The sequence below is a fragment of the Podarcis raffonei genome, chromosome 11 (genome assembly GCF_027172205.1).
Source record: "Podarcis raffonei isolate rPodRaf1 chromosome 11, rPodRaf1.pri, whole genome shotgun sequence".
Taxonomy (NCBI): domain Eukaryota; kingdom Metazoa; phylum Chordata; class Lepidosauria; order Squamata; family Lacertidae; genus Podarcis; species Podarcis raffonei.
The window spans coordinates 10,362,796-10,380,777 of NC_070612.1; the positions used below are offsets into that span (position 1 = coordinate 10,362,796).

A 17,982-nucleotide genomic window follows, 5' to 3' on the forward strand; every position below is an offset into this window, starting at 1 on the left:
AAAGGGTATCTTTTTGTCCAATGTTCGGCTCAAACCCACAACCCAGAGATTAAGAATCTCCTACTGGGACGCGGGTGGTGCTGTGGGTTAAACCACAGAGCCTAGGATGTGCCGATCAGAAGGTCGGCGGTTCGAATCCCTGCGACAGGGTGAGCTCCCGTTGCTCAGTCCCTGCTCCTGCCAACCTAGCAGTTCAAAAGCATGTCAAAGCGCAAGTAGATAAATAGGTACCGCTCTGGCGGGAAGGTAAACGGCGTTTCTGTGGTCTGGTTTCTGTCATGGTGTCTCGTTGCACCCGAAGTTGTTTAGTCATGCTGGCCACATGACCCGGAAAGCTGTCTGTGGATAAACGCTGGCTCCCTCGGCCTTAAAGCAAGATGAGAGTTGCCTTTGACTGGACTTAACAGTCCAGGGGTCCTTTACCTTTTTACCTTTTCTTTATTCCATCAGCTGTGAGGAAGAGACCAGCTGCCTTGGCTTGTTCCTCAACTGCCACCTTCTGAAAGTCCTTCCATCCCAGATGGCCATTTTAAGGGCTGTAACCTTGAGAATGGGTGCACAAGTTGGTTCATCCCTCCTTCCTTCCTAAGCACTTGTGCTTTTAATTTAATGCATTTTTATATTGTAACACTAAAGGCATCAACTGTCTTCTTTTCTTATTGACTTGTAAACCACTTTTGCCTGAAGAGCCAGATTGTTGCGCCTATTCACTCTGGGAAAATCTTTTGCATTTGTGTACTTTTAGATTATCAACAAGAGTCTCTACGGTTGCAGAGAAACTTATACTTCAATTTTCTGAAGATCTTAACTGCCCTTTTTCTACACTGGAACATAAAATGGTCAATCTTGTATATAAATTGGGATTGATAAGATTTATTCTTGTTAATGTGAGCTGGGAATTCTTTCTTTCTTCCCTATATGCTTAAAATAATTTTATTAAAAACCAGGAAATGGGACAGCCTTATCTTACCATGTAACATCTAGCACATTGTGTTATTCTCACCCCTGCATCATGAGGAAGCTTCCAAGTTCACCTATCTTGAAGGTCCCGATTCTGACTTCTCCCTTTGTCAAGGTTAGGTAAACGTAAAGGGACCCCTGACCGTTGGGTCCAGTCGTGGCCAACTCTGGGTTTGCAGCACTCATCTCGCTTTATTGGCTGAGGGAGCCGGCGTACAGCTTCCGGGTCATGTGGCCAGCATGACTAAGCCGCTTCTGTTGAACCAGAGCAGCACATGGAAATGCCGTTTTACCTTCCCGCCGGAGCGGTACCTATTTATCTACTTGCACTTTGACGTGCTTTCGAACTGCTAGGTTGGCAGGAGCAGGGATCAAGCAACGGGAGCTCACCCCGTCACGGGGATTCGAACCACCGACCTTCCGATCAGCAAGCCCTAGGCTCTGTGGTTTAACCCACAGCGCCACCCATGTGGGTTACACTTTATTGCCCGAGTGACCAGTTTCTGCTATGCAGACACCCCTGCAATTCTGAACGCCACTATTTCCCTGACACCCAACTCACTCTGAAAAAACCAAGCTGTGCATGGTTATCACATCAAGTGTACTTAAAAAAAAACAACACCAAAATTACTCATTTAGAAAAGCGTTCAGCTGGATGATAACAGCCAGAAGAAGAAAGAAAAACACCACAATCTTGTGATCTTATCTTTTTTTTTTTAATTTGGCATTTTGTTATTTGCATTTATATTAAAGCAAAGTGCATCTTTTCTTATTTCTTGTTTATACACATTGCACAATACATAAATAATGATGCTTATAAAACGTCTTTATATTTACAAGTAATAATATATTTATATATAACATAAAATACATTTTTTTCTTTTAATAAATCTCAGGGTTTCTTTTTTTAAAGGAGTCTCTTTTTTTGTTGTTGTTTTGTTTTTTGTTTTCCAAAGCACTTCAATGCTAAAATTCCAATGAGAATGCTTCTCTTGTTCACTTAAACCTTTTATATTTAGAAAAATAGCTTATGTTAAGGTCTAAACATGCTCATTGAGCTAAGAACAGTGTAAAATTATCATACTAAGTGTATGAATTCAAGAAGAAATAAATGAATGACTGCAATTTCTGGATGCGAACAGTACTGTTGCAAACCTGATCAGGGCAGGTTACAAGGGGATAAATACTGAAATTCCCTTTCGTCTTTTTTTTTTATTAAAAAAAAGAAAAAGGTCTGAAACAAGTCTGCATCGCAGATCAATTTGAAAAGCACAGGCCATGCACCTTAATTGTTTTCCTGGCATCACAAATGATCACTAAGCGCAATGGGAAAATGGGCATGCCCTTCCGAGCCCATGCTTCTCGCCCCCACCCCCAAATGACACAGACATGAAGTGTTAAAGCAGCAGATGGCCGCAGTGGAGAGGGCAGGAAGGGGGGAGAAAAAGAGAAGAAAAGGTTGTAAGATTGTTGGCAAAAGATTTACTCGGCTGCATTTGCTCCCTAATCTGACTCTGCTTGTCTTTATGTGGGCTGTGGACATTCGCTCGGCACCAGGGACCCACAATAGGTTTTCCGTCACTGCAGAGGGTCGGCTTCCTTCATACCAGCAAAGGAGTTGGTGTGTTTGTGACAAACAGCAGATGGATTGATCTGCCACAAAGGGCAGAAGCTGCAGCGAAATGAAATGCATGTTGCTTCGAGATCGGCACAAAGGCATCGCACAGCGGCAGACTCCTGCAAATGGTTTAGCACCGAGTTTGCAAGGCAAACCAAAGAGGTTATCCTTCTTTCCTTCCTACAAGCATGGCAACTCCAATGTGCGTTTGGAGATCTCCAGCCTTTCCATTCGTTGTATCCCTCGTTGTGCATGTGTAGATCTGATCCCTCGACTGAAACAAGCAGGGTAAAAGCCACGTGCGCAAGAACTCTGGGAGCAAACACAGGTCTCCAAATTGATGTGTGTTCACAAAGAGGGTGTGAGGAAGGGGGGCAGGAACCTGTACCACTGTTTGAATTTGAGAGGGAGCTATGTATAAACCAAGCTGCGTCCAATTCCTCCCACCACATTCGGGCAATAACTTAAAGGGTACAAAATGACCCACTAATGAATGAAGTACGTTCAAGTGAAACTCTTCTCCACTCCACCCCATCCCACCCCCGTTCCCACGTGCCTTCCTTTCCCCCTTCTGAGTTATTGGTCATTCACACTTTAAAGAAGAAAAGAAACTTATCGAAATACCAAAACTGAAAAAGAAAAGAAAAGGAAAAGAAACACAGAGAGAGAAATCTTTCCATAAGCTATTTCTCAAAACAGAAAACAAACGAACAAAAAAAGTTTGCATGAAAAAGCAAGCACTCAGAAGGAGATATTTAGCAGCAAAGTAGTTATAAAAGGTCATTGTTGAGTCCGGCCTAAGTCTCTTGAGTCATCATCGGTTATTGAAAATAACCTCCAACCAGCAAGGGCAACTGCTGATGAACTGTCTCGTATAACACTGGCCCCAGCCTTTCACAAAGCTGATCTGAACGGTGAAGCCAGTCCACGGCTGCTGCATGAATTCGTGGTCGTTGGGCCTCTGCAAGCTGTACGCTTTCTCGTAGTCAAACGCTTTGATGGAAAAGCCTGGGAACACCTTGTGCACTAGCAACGTCCTGGAGTCGGGATTGTCCAGTGTGGCCGACTTGATGAAAATGGGGTAACTGCTGCGGTTATAAACCCACACCCCGTCGACCTCCTTGGTCAGCTGGATGCCGTAGCCAATCTTGCTGCGGACTTTCTGCACCAGCTGGCTTTTATTGTCCGAGTTGAGCTGTCCGAGGCAGAAGCCATTCCCCTGAGGTAGATCATAGAAGATATCCAGGGACGGTTCTTGGACAGAATACAGCCGGCCCACGCGTGTTTTTTCTTCCCAGTATGCAACCACGCACCAGTGTGAAGGATCCCCTGGCTCTTGCAGAACGTGGGAATCTGGAGGGAGAGAAGATGGGAGACCAAAATTTAACCTCACAACAAAACAACATCATCATCAATAACAATAACACAGAATATGAACAACTATACATGCCCCCTATCATTTAATGAACATATAAAGCTCTCTTATGAACTCTAGCTCAGTACAGTGGTACCTCAGGTTACATATGCTTCAGGTTACATACACTTCAGGTTACAGACTCCGCTAACCCAGAAATAGTGCTTCAGGTTGAGAACTTTGCTTCAGGGAGAGAAAAGAAATCATGCTCCAGCGGTACGGCAGCAGCAGGAGGCCCCATTAGCTAAAGTGGTGCTTCAGGTTAAGAACAGTTCCAGGTTAAGTACGGACCTCCAGAATGAATTAAGTACTTAACCTGAGGTACCACTGTACTGACTGGTACCTGCGCTACAAGTCTTGGGCTAACAAGGTCTGAACCTGGAACCCTCTGCATTCAAAACATGTGTTCTGCCAACTCAGCCGCAGGTTCCACCCAAATAGTCACAACAGATCTACGAAGCCCCTTCATTTGTCTTCCCAGGCCCACCAACCCTCCTCCTTTCCACTAAGTGTACCAGATAATTTATGTTTTTAGCTACAAACAGAATACATACATTCATTTGCATGAATCCAACAGAGACCAAACATTTTCCTTGTTTATTCTGCAACCGTCTTATTATGGAATCAATTAACCCAAATGCAAAGAAGTTTGCGTTTGCAGCTAAACATTAGAGAATTGGGCTTACAAATCATTAAATATTTTGGTGGGGGGGCTCTAAGAGAACTATTTCCCCACCCACCCCCACAAATACACATAAGTAAGAGTCTCTGGGTTTTAATTGGATCCTGTAGTCAGCAAGAAGGAAAGAGTTCTATGTGGCTGAATGCATGCATTACAAATCCCTCCCTGGCTGACATTATGGGCGAACATTGGACATGATTTGGGGAACCATTTTGATGTGGCAGCAAGAATGCAAAGTCGCCACCAGTTGACTGGCCATTGTGCTTCTGCCATATGGTGCAACTGTGGCGCCTTTGGCAACACCCACATGTTCAGAAGAGCAGGAGACTTCTATAGGAAAGCTTTTCTGGCTGTTTTTGCAGCTCAGGATTCCTGTTCCTCCTTCAGTGAAAAGCTGTTACTATGTTCGAAGTCATAAGAGCTAAACAAAATCTCCACCTTCGGAGAAGGAGGCCTCTGGGCGCCAGGTGTTGGCCATGGCTGCTGCTTCCATGCCCAGTTTGTGGGCCTCCCAGAGGCATTGAGCTGCCCATGGTTAGAAACAGCATGATAGCTCCGTTGGTTAGAGCATGGTGCTGGTAACGCCAAGGTTGCAGATTCGATCCCTGTAGAGGACATTTCTGCATTGCAGGGGGTTGGACCAGATGACCCTTGGCCAACTCTATGCTGGACAATCCAGCGGGGCTCTCCGTATGCCATGCGATGCTTCATCGCATCACTTCTGTGTCAATAACAGTCAGTGTGAATGAGCAGGTTCATGGGAGAGTTGAACCAAGCTCCCTATGACCAAAACACCTTCCGCAAACCTAGGTCTGGTGGTAAACTGCAGAACTTTTAAAAAGCAAAGTATCTGGGACTAATCACTGCTGCTGCTCTGGCTATTCCTCCTACCCTGGTTCCATTCCCCACTGTCTAGACCAGTGTTTCCCAACCTTGGGCCTCCAGCTGTTTTTGGACTACAACTCCCATCAACCTTAGCTAGCAAGACCAGTGGTCAGGGATGATGGGAATTGTAGTCCGAAAACAGCTGGAGGCCCAAGGTTGGGAAACACTGGTCTAGACCATGGCTGTCAACTTTTCCCTTTTCTTGCGAGGAATCCTATTCGGAATAAGGGAATTTCCCTTTTAAAAAGGGAAATGTTGACAGCTGTGGTCTAGACCAGTGTTTCCTCAAGCCTGGGTCTCCAGCTGCTTTGGGACTACAATTCCCATCATCCCTGACCACTGGTCTTGCTAGCTAGGGGTGATGGGAGTTGTAGTCCAAAAACCGCTGGAGACTAAGTTTGGGGAAACACTGGTCTAGATTATTCCAGAATCGGGCCAATCAAATCATGTTGTGGTAAAGGAACTGGCTGAAGACAAAACTACAGCACAACGTGTCACCTTGCATATCCCGTAACTGATTTATCCTCACTCCCACCCTGAAGCCTGGCTGCAGCCTTCAGGTCGTGAACACAGTCATTCAGTTTAAGCCAACGGCAAATCAATGGCAGATAACATAATACCAAAGACCTGCTAATCAGCCGCAGACATCTTTCGTGATGTCAAATGTGGGTAAGCAGGGCTGACAGCGAGGGATCACACAGACTAACCCGCCGCGTACATCATCCTGTTCTTAAAAGCCAATCCCTAAGCTTTGTTTCATATAATAAATTTTCCTCTCGTCTTGGAGGGAGGGAGAAAGATATAAAAGGAGAGTTAAGCATAGCTCCATCCAGACTGGGGAGGTAGGGCAAGATCATCTGCTATAATTTACGGGCCTTATTTAAGCCTATAGCCAGATCGCTGGTCATAAATGCTCAAGGATGCAGACGTCAGATGAGCTATAAATCTGATTGAATTGCAGTTAGACTGTGGTTTGTGGTAGCAGGGGTGGAGACCGGAAGTCTTGCATTTGTTAGCAAAAAAATGCAGTGGGGTGGAGGGGGGGGGAAAGGGGTGGGGTGGGGAAGCCGCTTCCCTCTCTTTCTCAACTCTGCCTCTATTGCTAAACAGGGTAAAGGAGGCAATTATCACCAGGGTGCTGGAGGGGAGCCTTGACTCCAAATCCCTCTTTCAAAGTGCTAGGCAACTTGCAGAGAGCATCAGCGCTGTTCTGATTACCCAGAAATTCCATAATGCTATTTACAGACGTACGAAGGCCTGGGAACTATTAACCCTATGCAAAGTTTCCTTTTAATAAAAGGGGCAGAAAATAGGGAACAGGGGTGGGGAGAGCAGCCCAGGGGGGTGTCTCACAACTTAAGAATATCTCCACCAGAGTCCTCATGAACCTGCCATAACATCCCTGGGTGTTAAAACAGCAGTCAGGAGCATGTGAACATTTTGCTCCAAAATCACCCTCTACCACAGTTCAGTGTGGCATTTGCACCTTGCTTATTTTCCCTGATCAATCCTACGCACACTGAACTCAAAGCCCCGTACACCAGGTGAGCCCTGGTGAAAATGCAGAGTATCTATGCCAATGGCACAGTTCAGAGAAAAGGTGTTCAGTTCAGAGAAAGGTGTGGCAAATCCACAGGTTGCTTAGATGCATGGACTACCGAGAAAATGTGTGCACTAAATTGAATCGGGTGTCCCAGCTCCATGCGTGCTGTGAAGCGGGTTGCCAGTTCAGGGTGATAACCCAGTTGTGCAGCCTCCCTAGGTGCAAACTCAAGTCTACCATCACCAATGCTTACAGTGCCGTGCGCATAGAAGCCTGTGGCCCCATAGCCACAGTGCAGAAGCAAGCCGAGAATACTATAAAACAGAATTTATGTCCTAATCAAATATTTCAGATCTATGGTGCTTTGCCGTTTTCACCCTGGAGGCCAGCAACATTTAAAAATAAATAAGGGTGGCGCGAGGAAGACCTGCCTCAGACATCAACATCAGCAGAGTTGACGCTTCTCCTCGGTTGTGGCTCCCACGTTGCCAAGAAAACCAAACCATGGAGGCAAACCAAACCATGAGAGGCAGGAAAGAGCTGCTAGAATGGACCAATGGCCAGACTCTGAATGCAGCAGCATCCTATATTCCTCTCGACTATTTCCCGGGAAGGATCCCTGCGAAACCAAGTTTCCCTACAATGAGCTGGCGACGTCGGGGGAGTGCTTTTCAAGCTGGCAGCTACGCCATCGAGGAAACCTATTGACGGAGCCAAAAGCACATCATTCTGCAGCTCCATTTTCTGCGCCCACTTCCAACTCCTTAAAGCCAGCCCTCCCCTGATCCGAGAGCGGTATATTCAGTTTGCAATACTTTAAAAAAAAACCCAACAACCACATTTAGAGGGAGGGAACAGTGTTGTGCAATTTCCTCCTTTAAATGCCGGCTAGGAAAATATTTCCTTGGTAGCTTGAGGCAGCTTCTATTTATAAAAAAAAAAAAGAAAGAGAGGGGAGGCAGTGTTTTGGGAATTAGAAAGATAAAATTTACAACCCATCCCTGGGGACCAGGGGGCGGAAGACCCTCTCCCTTAAACCGCTCGGGCCTGTGGGATGGGCTGCCCATATTTTTGAGGTAGGCCTTCATTTTGTCTTTCAGCTCTTTGCCCACCCCCCCACCCGGCCGCCTCCAACAGTCCCCTTTTCTGTGCCTCACAATTCTTTGTTTCAATAAAACTATCCCACTGAAACCTGGCACCGAAAATGTGGGGGGAGAGAAGCAGAGTTAAGGGGAGGGGGTTGAAAAGGGCTGGAGGGATAGGCGAAGAACGCTCATATCAAATTACCTTTAACCTAAACTCTCCAGAACTACTTCAAATGTAGTCGTCGGTGCAGAATAACAAAGGGGATGTATATTTCTTTTTATACAGAAATAAAAAAAAAATAGAAAAGGTACAGAACTATTTCCCAGGTTAAAGGGGGGTTGGGGTTTTGAGAACGCTTTCATGAAAGGAAAAAGCGAAGCGAGAACCAAAGGCAGAGAATGTCTGTGTGTGAACATCTCTATCTGTGTATCTGTGTAGAAGGACCTTTCTTTCTGTAGCTCCCCTATTTCATGAAATAAAATCCCTCAGACGGCATTCTTTCCCTTTCATCTCCTTGGCCCCGCCAGTCCACCCAGCAATTTTCAGACAGACGTCAGTTAAAGAGAAGTTTTCAGATTATGTTAATTGCTGAGCCTAGATAAATTGCAGGCTCCTCTCTCTCGCTCTAGTGTTTGTGTGTGCCAGACAGAGAGACTTCTCCATTTATATGTCCCTTACAGTTAAGAACTCACCACACAGGCAGGTTTCAGTGACCTCCTTGAACGCCAAATTTCCTACATGGGTGGCGGGCGTAAATGCATGCGCGCACACACACACACCAAAGGGTGATGTGGAGCTACTGGATGGGTGCATTATGATCCTTGACCAAGCGTTAACTTCCGCCCAATGTGAATGGCCACTTGCACTGCCATCTCGAGCGGCAAGGAGACTCTCAAGATCGTGGGTAGGCAAACTAAGGCCCGGGGGCCGGATCCGGCCCAATTGCCTTCTCAATCCGGCCCGCAAACGGTCCGGGAATCAGCGTATTTTTACATGAGTAGAATGCATGCTTTTATTTAAAATGCATCTATGGGTTATTTGTGGGGTATAGGAATTTGTTTATTCATTTATTTTTTTCAAAATATAGTCTGGCCCCCCACAAGATCTGAGGGACAGGGGACCGGCCCCCTGCTGAAAAAGTTTGCTGACCCCTGCTCAAGATCATGCACACTCCAAGATTTTAGATGAGGTGTGCCTCCAAGACTGTTGCTATTTTGCAGGAGGGATTCAAGCACACACCATAAATTTAGGTTTGTGCAACTGAAAATGATTAAGAGACAGTGGCGTAGTGTGGGGGGTGCAGGGGGGGCCGGCCGCACCGGGCGCAACATCTGGGGGTTAGGGGGCACAAATCCATGGGTTAGGGGGCGCAAATTACTTGCCTTGCCCCGGGTGCTGACAACCCACACTACGCCACTGTTAAGATATACTCTGGGTGCCCTAAGATCGACAAATCCACTTCAAAAGGGAACCTTTTTTTCCTTTTTTTGCAGTTAGGAAACTGGCGAGCGTTGCTAAAGTGTGAAGCGGATTAAGCACAAACATCAAATTGTTACGTGCAATTTCATTGCCTGCCTTTGCATTGTTTCTCAGGCTGGTTTGCCGCTGGGAGCTCTAAGCATCCACAACAGACCAAAGGAATCTTACCAGCAGTCAGTTATCGTGGGTTGCAGCTACTTGGGTGCACATCAGCATGCAGACCAAGTGAGGCCAACCAGGGCTGCAGATCAAAGACTCGCTGGCTGCTCATTGTCATGCATTGCGCCTTTATCTCTGCAATTCTCGCTTCCCCAGTTGCAGTTCACTGTAAAATGGGACTTAGCACTGGAACAGCCAGCAGTAGTTCCAGCTGTCCCTGGGGAGCCAACCGTGCAGATGGTCTCATTATTCAGTGCCATGGTTGGGCAATTCGTTCAGAACCAAAGGCCAGATTAGTAATATATCATGAGATAAGAAAATCAAAGCTCATTTGCATTTTCAGCTGCATGCAATTAGCGTAATTTGCTTATCATTTTCATGAATGAGGCAGGTGACAAGCTACTGTTTGCCCATTCGTGCTGCATTCAATCTGCGGCAGTCTTATTAGTTCTGAGATTGCCAGCATCAAGGGTAAAAAACCCCACTTCCTCACCTTTGCAGCCCATTTGACAGACATACCCATGCACGCACAACAATCTTAAGAAGAAGAAGAAGAGTTTGGATTTGATATCCCGCTTTATCACTACCCTAAGGAGTCTCAAAGCGGCAAACAATATCGTTTTCCCTTCCTCCCCCACAACAAACACTCTGTGAGGTGAGTGGGGCTGAGAGACTTCAGAGAAGTGTGACTGGCCCAAGGTCACCCAGCAGCTGCATGTGGAGGAGCGGGGAAGCGAACCCAGTTCCCCAGATTACGAGTCTACCGCTCTTAACCACTACACCACACTGGCTCTCTTAAGATGGGATGCATGCCTTTAAACATTTTAAAAAATGTTTATTAATTTAAATCTTCACCATTTTACTTAAACAGAAAATAACATCCATTAAAAAGAGTTGTGAAACTGCTCTGCAGATGAGATGGAGCAGTGACGTCACAAGTGCTCGCCAGTCAGTGCTCTGCATAGCCACCTTTTAAAATGGAAAGAAACATTTCCTCTTGAAGCCAATCCTGGACAGGAAATTGTTCTTGTACATACAACAGGAGTTGTACACTTCCACAGTGGTGTATTCAAACAATGCGCGTCCACAGCAGCCTTGAGATTATCAAGACCAGTTAAGAGTCCCAAAACTGTGATTAAGTGTCCTAACCTAAGATGTCAATATGCGCCCCAGGCTTACTTCTGCACTCACTGCAAGAGGTTAAAGAATAAGCATTCACAATATTAAGAGACTGAAAACAAATGGAAGAAATAGAGAAAAATTAATTTTTCTAGAAGTTACCAACAGAGTAAAAACATATATAATTTCTGTGGGTCCACTGTATCTATAGCTAGCCATAAAAGTATAAAACTCTATGATAATAAAGGTATCTCGGAGAGTACAGACACCCCATCCTGGTGTGTTTTGGACTACAACTCCCATCAGTCCTACCCAGCATGGCTAATTGTTGGGGCTGATGGGTGTTGTGGTACGAAGCATCTGGAAGACATTAGGTCTGGAGAAGGCTGAGGTTGTACTGCATACCTGAATTTACTCCCTTGTAGCTGTAGTAAAGAATTCCCAACTAAATCACCATGAACAGATTCAAAGAGATTTCTGGTTGCAGTTAATTATTAATATAATTATAGATAGGTTTTGAAATGCTAATATATGCCTCCAGAGACCCCACCCCAAGTTAATAATAATAATAAATAGTTAGATGTGCAGAACAGTTCTGGATCCAGTTTTGGGCTCAGCACATCAAGCAAAAAGTTGGTGAGCGAATGGCAGTCAAGGGAAAGTGTGAATAGAGATTGTCACGTGAGAAAAAGCTGAAGCAATGCCTAGCCCACAGAGGGAATGTCTAGGAATCTCTTAGTAAATATAGTATTGCAGATGCACCTAGATAACATAATGCAAACTAAGAATAAAAGGACAAGGCTTACGTTATCAGGAACGCTACACAGCCAAGCTGGCTTAAAGGGAATGAACTGATGGAAATAACTTCCGAGCCACTTTTACTTCCCTAACCAAGTCTTCCTTCTGCAACTGAGAGATGGCCAAAGGCATCCCTCCAGTAACTAGTACAAGGGAGATTCACAAAAACCTAAAAAAAACCACAGGATGTGCAACCACAAGGCTAGCTATCCCAGCAACAGACACTAAAACTGTTTAGATTCAGGTAGTTAGCCGTGTTGGTCTGACACAGTGGAAATATATATTAAAAAATTGTCCAGTAGCACCTTAGAGACCAACTAAGTTTGTTCTTGGTATAAGCTTTCGTGTATCTGAAGAAGTGTGCATGCACACGAAAACTTATACCAAGAACAAACTTAGTTGGGTCTCTAAGGTGCTCCTGGACATTTTTTTATATATTAAAACTGTTTAAGACACTAAAGCTGTTGTTGGACTACAACTCCCATCATCCCTAGCTAGCAGGACCAATGGACAGGAGTGATGGGAACTGTAGTCCATAAACAGTCGGGAGTCCCAAGTTTGGGCAGCGCTGCACTAAAATATTGGGTCTGGTTCTGCTGCGCCTCAGACACGTAAAAGGCAGCAAAATGTCTCAGGGCTGCCCAAGTTATCCCCAAGGTTCAGTGCAACATAAGGGAGAGGCTCTGCCATCCCACCAGACACCTGAAGTCAGTCCTTGCAATTCCCAAGGCATGGAAGGAAGAAAAGATGGCGTGCTGGTAAGTGCATTTGTGGATCCTTGCATCACGTCCGCATGTAAATTGCAAGCTCGTTTCATACAGATCAATATAATGACATTTCCCTGTTGCATTCACCATTCTGTCCGGCTCCTAGGTATGCCAACAGAGAACAGAACAATATATGCCCCCAGGAGATCAAGTTCTTCAGTTTAGAAGGGCCTGTGTATTAAACTAATGCCACCATCAGTGACAAGTTCAGGACATTTCCCAGCTGCCATCCATCTTACTCCTCACAGCCTGCTCAGATGAAATATTGCCACTGTTTGGAACCACTGCTGAGCAGAAAGGGCCACCAAAGGACCGCTGCTCATTCACTTTCCTGTGGACCACATAGCCCTGATTCTTGCTCAAAATGCTGTACAGTACTAGAATCCTTGTGGTCTAATATGTTCTAAGTCTAGGTTTACTAAGCAAAGGATCTCTTAACAGTTATTGAATAACTAAGCTAGAGCATAACTTGCACACTCTTCTAAGAGTCGTTCCACGTAAGAAATGCCTTCTAGGATTGACCATGGACCATCTGAATACAGTGGTACCTCGGGTTATGTACTTAATTTATTCCGGAGGTCAGTTCTTAACCTGAAACTGTTCTTAACCTGAAGCACCACTTTAGCTAATGGGGCCTCCTGCTGCTGCCGCGCCATCACCACGCGATTTCTGTTCTCATCCTGAAGCAAAGTTCTTAACCCGAGGTAATATTTCTGGGTTAGTGGAGTCTGTAACCTGAAGCGTATGTAACCTGAAGCGTATGTAACCCGAGGTACCACTGTACTACCACTAATTGTACAAAACTGCTGGATCTCTAGGCTGCAAAGACCCAACCCGGCAGTGATGTTACAAATATTTAAGGGAGTTCTTAATCTGTGGATTAGACAAAGTGGGACGCACTGTGGTCTAAACCACAGAGCCTAGGGCTTGCCGATCAGAAGGCTGGTGGTTCGAATCCCCGCAATGGGGTGAGCTTCCGTTGCTTGGTCCCTGCTCCTGCCAACCTTGCAGTTTGAAAGCACGTCAAAGTGCAAGTAGATAAATAGGTACCACTCTGGTGGGAAGGTAAACTGCATTTCCGTGCACTGCTCTGGTTCGCCAGAAGCGGCTTAGTCATGCTGGCCACATGACCCGGAAGCTCCCTTGGCCAGTAAAGTGAGATGAGCGCTGCAACTCCAGAGTCGTCTGTGACTGGACCTAACGGTCAAGGGTCCCTTTACCTTTACCTATTGACAAAGCACACCATCTCTTTAGGAGCCATTACACTCCACAGCGTCAATGGGTGCTTATGGGGCCTTTAATCCCCAGAACAGAGCATAAATTTGTGTCTGTGGCTAATTAGGCAGTTATTACTCTAAGTAACCCTACAAGCTAAAGCATATGAAGTTTCTGAAAATGATCCCCATCCTTTTTTAGTTTCTGCTGACGTAATGTTCATGCTCTCTTCAGACCATGCTTGGACACACCATCAAATGGAATAAAGGTATTCCATATATAACAATGGAAATGTGGGTCAAAATTTGGCTTCTGGAGGGAGCGAGACTCTACTTACTTAGAGCAAGCTCCAAGTTGTTAAGTCATAGCATTTTAGCGTTGGAAGGTACCCCACGAGGTCATCCATTCCAGCCCCCTTGCTCAATGCCGGCTCTACAAAGCAGGATGTGATTGCAGCAACACTGATGGCCTACTCTTTGCTTAAATATTTCCAGCGATGGAAATCCCATCACCTCCCAAGACAGCCAGTTCCACTATCAAACAACCTTTCTTGCTCAGAAGTGTCTCCCGTTTCACTGAAACATCCCTCCCTACAATTTCTCTGTAGAGAGCAGTTTGGGAACATGTATACACACCTGTACACCTGTTTAACGACTTCCATTCCCCCAAGCCACCCAGATGATGATGATGATGATGATGATGATTAATTACATTCATACATTCATGCATAATTTCCAAGGATCTCAAGGTGGTGTACACGATTCTCCACCTCCCCATTTCATCCTCACAATCCCATGATCTCCTGACCACCTGAATGGATGGTGCATTCAAGTTAGTGGTTTACGTAACTCCAAAAATGTGTGATTTATGAACCTCCAGGCTAAATATGGACTTCTAAGTCTACTTGAAACCCCCATCCTCTCTTATCCCTGGGTGGGGACTGCCACTTGTAACTTGTGAATGACATTCCAATTGATGGATCTCAACCTCCTACTTGACACGACGCAACGTTTCACATGAAAATGTGTGTTCTCCCACACCGTATTCAACCCACTTTAGGGGGGGTCGCCCTAGACAATTTTCAAGTAATGCTGAAGTAGCCCACCCACCACCCAAAATAATCAGCTTTGAGGAATAATGTCTAAGTGGTGCCCTCCTCCAATCTCTCTTCCCCAGCTAAAGAATAATGAGTGTGCATGTGGTGCATTTAGACATTGCATCAGTGTCAGAAGCATCCATGTGCAGCACAATGGAAGCGCATGCAATGTAGAAAATAGCAAGTTAGATGCGCCAATGACCTGACTCCCTCACCACACCTTAAAGGTACCCATATCACCAAATGTGTGAATGGTGCCATGGGCTGCAAGAACGTAACGCACGCCCCTGCCCCGTCCAAAATTAGTGTGTCCTATCGTTAGAGAGGGATCGCAGAGCAGAAAGACCTACATTTCCTAGCATTTTAAAAGGGGTCTTTGGAAAGCAAACATACATTGATTCATAAATGCTTCATTAGTCACTGCCGCTGTCTAATTATGACAAGTAATCAATTACGATTGCTACGAAACGATCCGAAGAGGAAGAAGACGAAAGATGGAGCGGTGCCGGGGGTGGGGGGGGGAGGAATTCCTTTTTAAAGCCTAATTGTATTTTCTTTTAAAAGCCAGCAGGCAGAAGCCACCGAGTCCTCGAATGAGTATGCTTTATAGCTAGGGGAAAACACACACACACACACAAGCCAAGGAGGCTTGGCCTGGCTGTCTCTGGTGGTTAGACTAAAGCCAGCTGACTCCATCCTCCTCTGTCCCAGGCAACAGGCCTCATCAGCCATGCAAATTATAGAGTTCTGTGGTGTCTGAAGGCAGAGTTTCTACTTAGCTCAGAAGAAAAAGGAGTCTTAGCAGGGCGGGGATCGAGAAACTCAGCCAAATCCATTCATAATATTTACAGTAAATGGCCCTCTTTGCTGTTGTTTGGTATGAAGCCCAGCCTAATTATTTTTGAAGTTTTAATTTCAGAAACCTTATTTCCTCCTTGGTGTCTCTTCTCTCCTTCTACTTAAATATCCCCCAAAGCTCTCTTCTTGTTATTTCCCCCCCCCCTTCCCCTCCCTCTCTGGCTCCAGAAAGGAGTCATTATTGTTAAAAAATCTCAACTGCATTTTTGGGGAGAGTGCACCGGTTTTGTTTATCCTCACAGCAACCCTGTGAGGTAGGCTAGGCTGACCCAGAGAGTGGGGAGGCAGGAAAAGCACAACATACTATTCAGTCTCATCGTACTGGCCCAAAACGTTCTGCCTTTTCACCCTGTGCTCTAGCAAAACTGCTGTGAAACTTCTGGCATTACAGGTCTTGCTAACCCCCTCAAGCTCCCATCATCCTTGACCAATGACCATGTTGGCTTAGACTGGTCATGCTCAGGATCTGTCAGTATAATACCTTGACCAAATGAGAATCCAGCAAGCATAAAGACCACCTAGGTGCTAGCAAGAACCAACATGTAACCCCAATCCCCGTATAAAAGGACGTCTGCATCTATTTCAAAACAGCTTCACAAATTAATAATAACCCTCTCCAGCGCCAGCGTCGAGGCAGATTCTCCTGTATAAATCCAAGCATCTTCTGCGTTGATCGAAAAATAGGGCGCTTTTCATTCAAAACTCATGTTATATAAACAATAGTGGGAGTATTAAACCAATTTTGTATTCTCCCCCCACCCTATAGCAGCATAGTCTTCTCTCTCCTCGTTCACAAACACTTAAATAAGTGTCATCTTCTTTTTCACACGGAGAGCCAATTCACGTCCTACACTGAATGGGTTATGGCAGTGATGGCCAAACTTGGCCCTCCAGGTGTTTTGGGGACTACAGTTCCCATCATCCCTGACCACTGGTCCGGTTAGCTAGGGATGATGGGAGTCGTAGTCCCAAAACAGCTGGAGGGCCAAGTTTGGCCATCACTGTGTTCTGGGGAGGTCTACTTTTGTGACCAGTGTGGCATCTGAACCAAAAAAACCCCCTGGAATATCTACATCTGATTTCACTGAAACTGACCGCCCATCTGGAGTGGTTCTTTCTTTTTTGCATGTGATAGGTTGTTAAAGAAACTTTGCAAATGCCAAAACAACAACAACAACAGCATCATTAAATATAAGCCAGTGCTGTACAGTACAGTATACCAATTTGACACTAAACACTCCAGCAGCATTTGGAGTTTTTGCCTTTTTTCGTCCTCTGCTGAATGCCTGGTTACATTCCGTGCAAATCCACTATACTTTCTGCAAATCTACTAATGGGAGAGAGAGGGAGAAAGAGAGGAGGCAGAAGAAAGGAACCCCTTCTCAGCGGCAACACACGGATCAAATGTTCTCAGCCTGCAAAAAGCGAAACTTTAGGCATCTTTTTTTTTTTTTAGCCAAAAGGCTAAAGCAGTTATTTTCCTAGAGAGTGAAAGAAAATGTTCCTTAAGCATAAACATAAGCAGCAAATATATATATATGAATTTGGAAACAAAAAGTTCTTTTCATGCTCCCTCCGTTCTCATCCAGCCCAGATCCTCCTCCCCCCCCAATAACAATTATGAAAACTGTTTAGATGGGGGGGGGAGAGGTTTGGCATGTTGAACGTTTACTGCATTCCAGCCAATAAATTCCATTCCCGGATCCGATGGAAGAAAAGCGCCAGCCTTCCTCCTTCCCCCTTTTCGCTTCTTCCCCCCCTCCTCCCCCCTGGCTTTCATTCCCTTCTGCCTTTCTTTACAACCTAATACCCTGTCGACTCAGGGCCAGGGCCTACTTAGGGGGGAAAACAACACAGAGCGCCAGACTGGAGACAGCATGCAGACTGAAAAAGTTAATCATTACTTCTGTCTGCCTTCATAATCTAATCACTTCTGTGCCTAAGCGCAGGCAACAAAAGCTCTCTCTCTCTCTTTCACAGAGCCAACTCTACAAAACCATTGCCTAGCAGTCCTGCCTCCCTCTCCCTCCCTGCCCCCAACTCTCCAGATAGAAACCCAAGTGACCCCCAAAGTCAAGAATGAAAGCTAATAGCCAAAAGCAACAGAGAAGGCTATTTAGACTAGCTCCGCATGCTGCTTATCTGGACACACACCCTGCAAAAAAATAAAAATAAAGCCCTCTCCCTTCGCCCGGCCACCCACCTCCTCTGTCTCCTACCTTTCTTAGATAATTAATAACACTTAACAATTAAGATAGTACATTACGTTGATGAAGCTAATCAATCTTCCCAACATTCCTGGG

The 17,982-nt window shown here is 45.4% G+C and overlaps 1 protein-coding gene across 3 annotated transcripts in view; it reads right to left on the bottom strand.

The window, feature by feature from the left end:
* Positions 1 to 1,657: 1,657 nt before the first annotated feature.
* The window catches only part of SMAD7 (SMAD family member 7), a 49,978-nt gene continuing 33,653 nt past the window's right edge, over positions 1,658 to 17,982 (bottom strand). For 2 of the 3 annotated variants that reach the window (XM_053408259.1, XM_053408261.1), the window contains exon 4: positions 1,659 to 3,931. In XM_053408259.1, coding sequence (XP_053264234.1) covers positions 3,393 to 3,931 — 539 coding nt within the window. In that variant the 3' untranslated portion in view covers positions 1,659 to 3,392. Of the gene's footprint in view, positions 3,932 to 17,982 lie in introns of all 3 variants that reach the window. The other variant, XM_053408260.1, reaches the window with a different exon arrangement.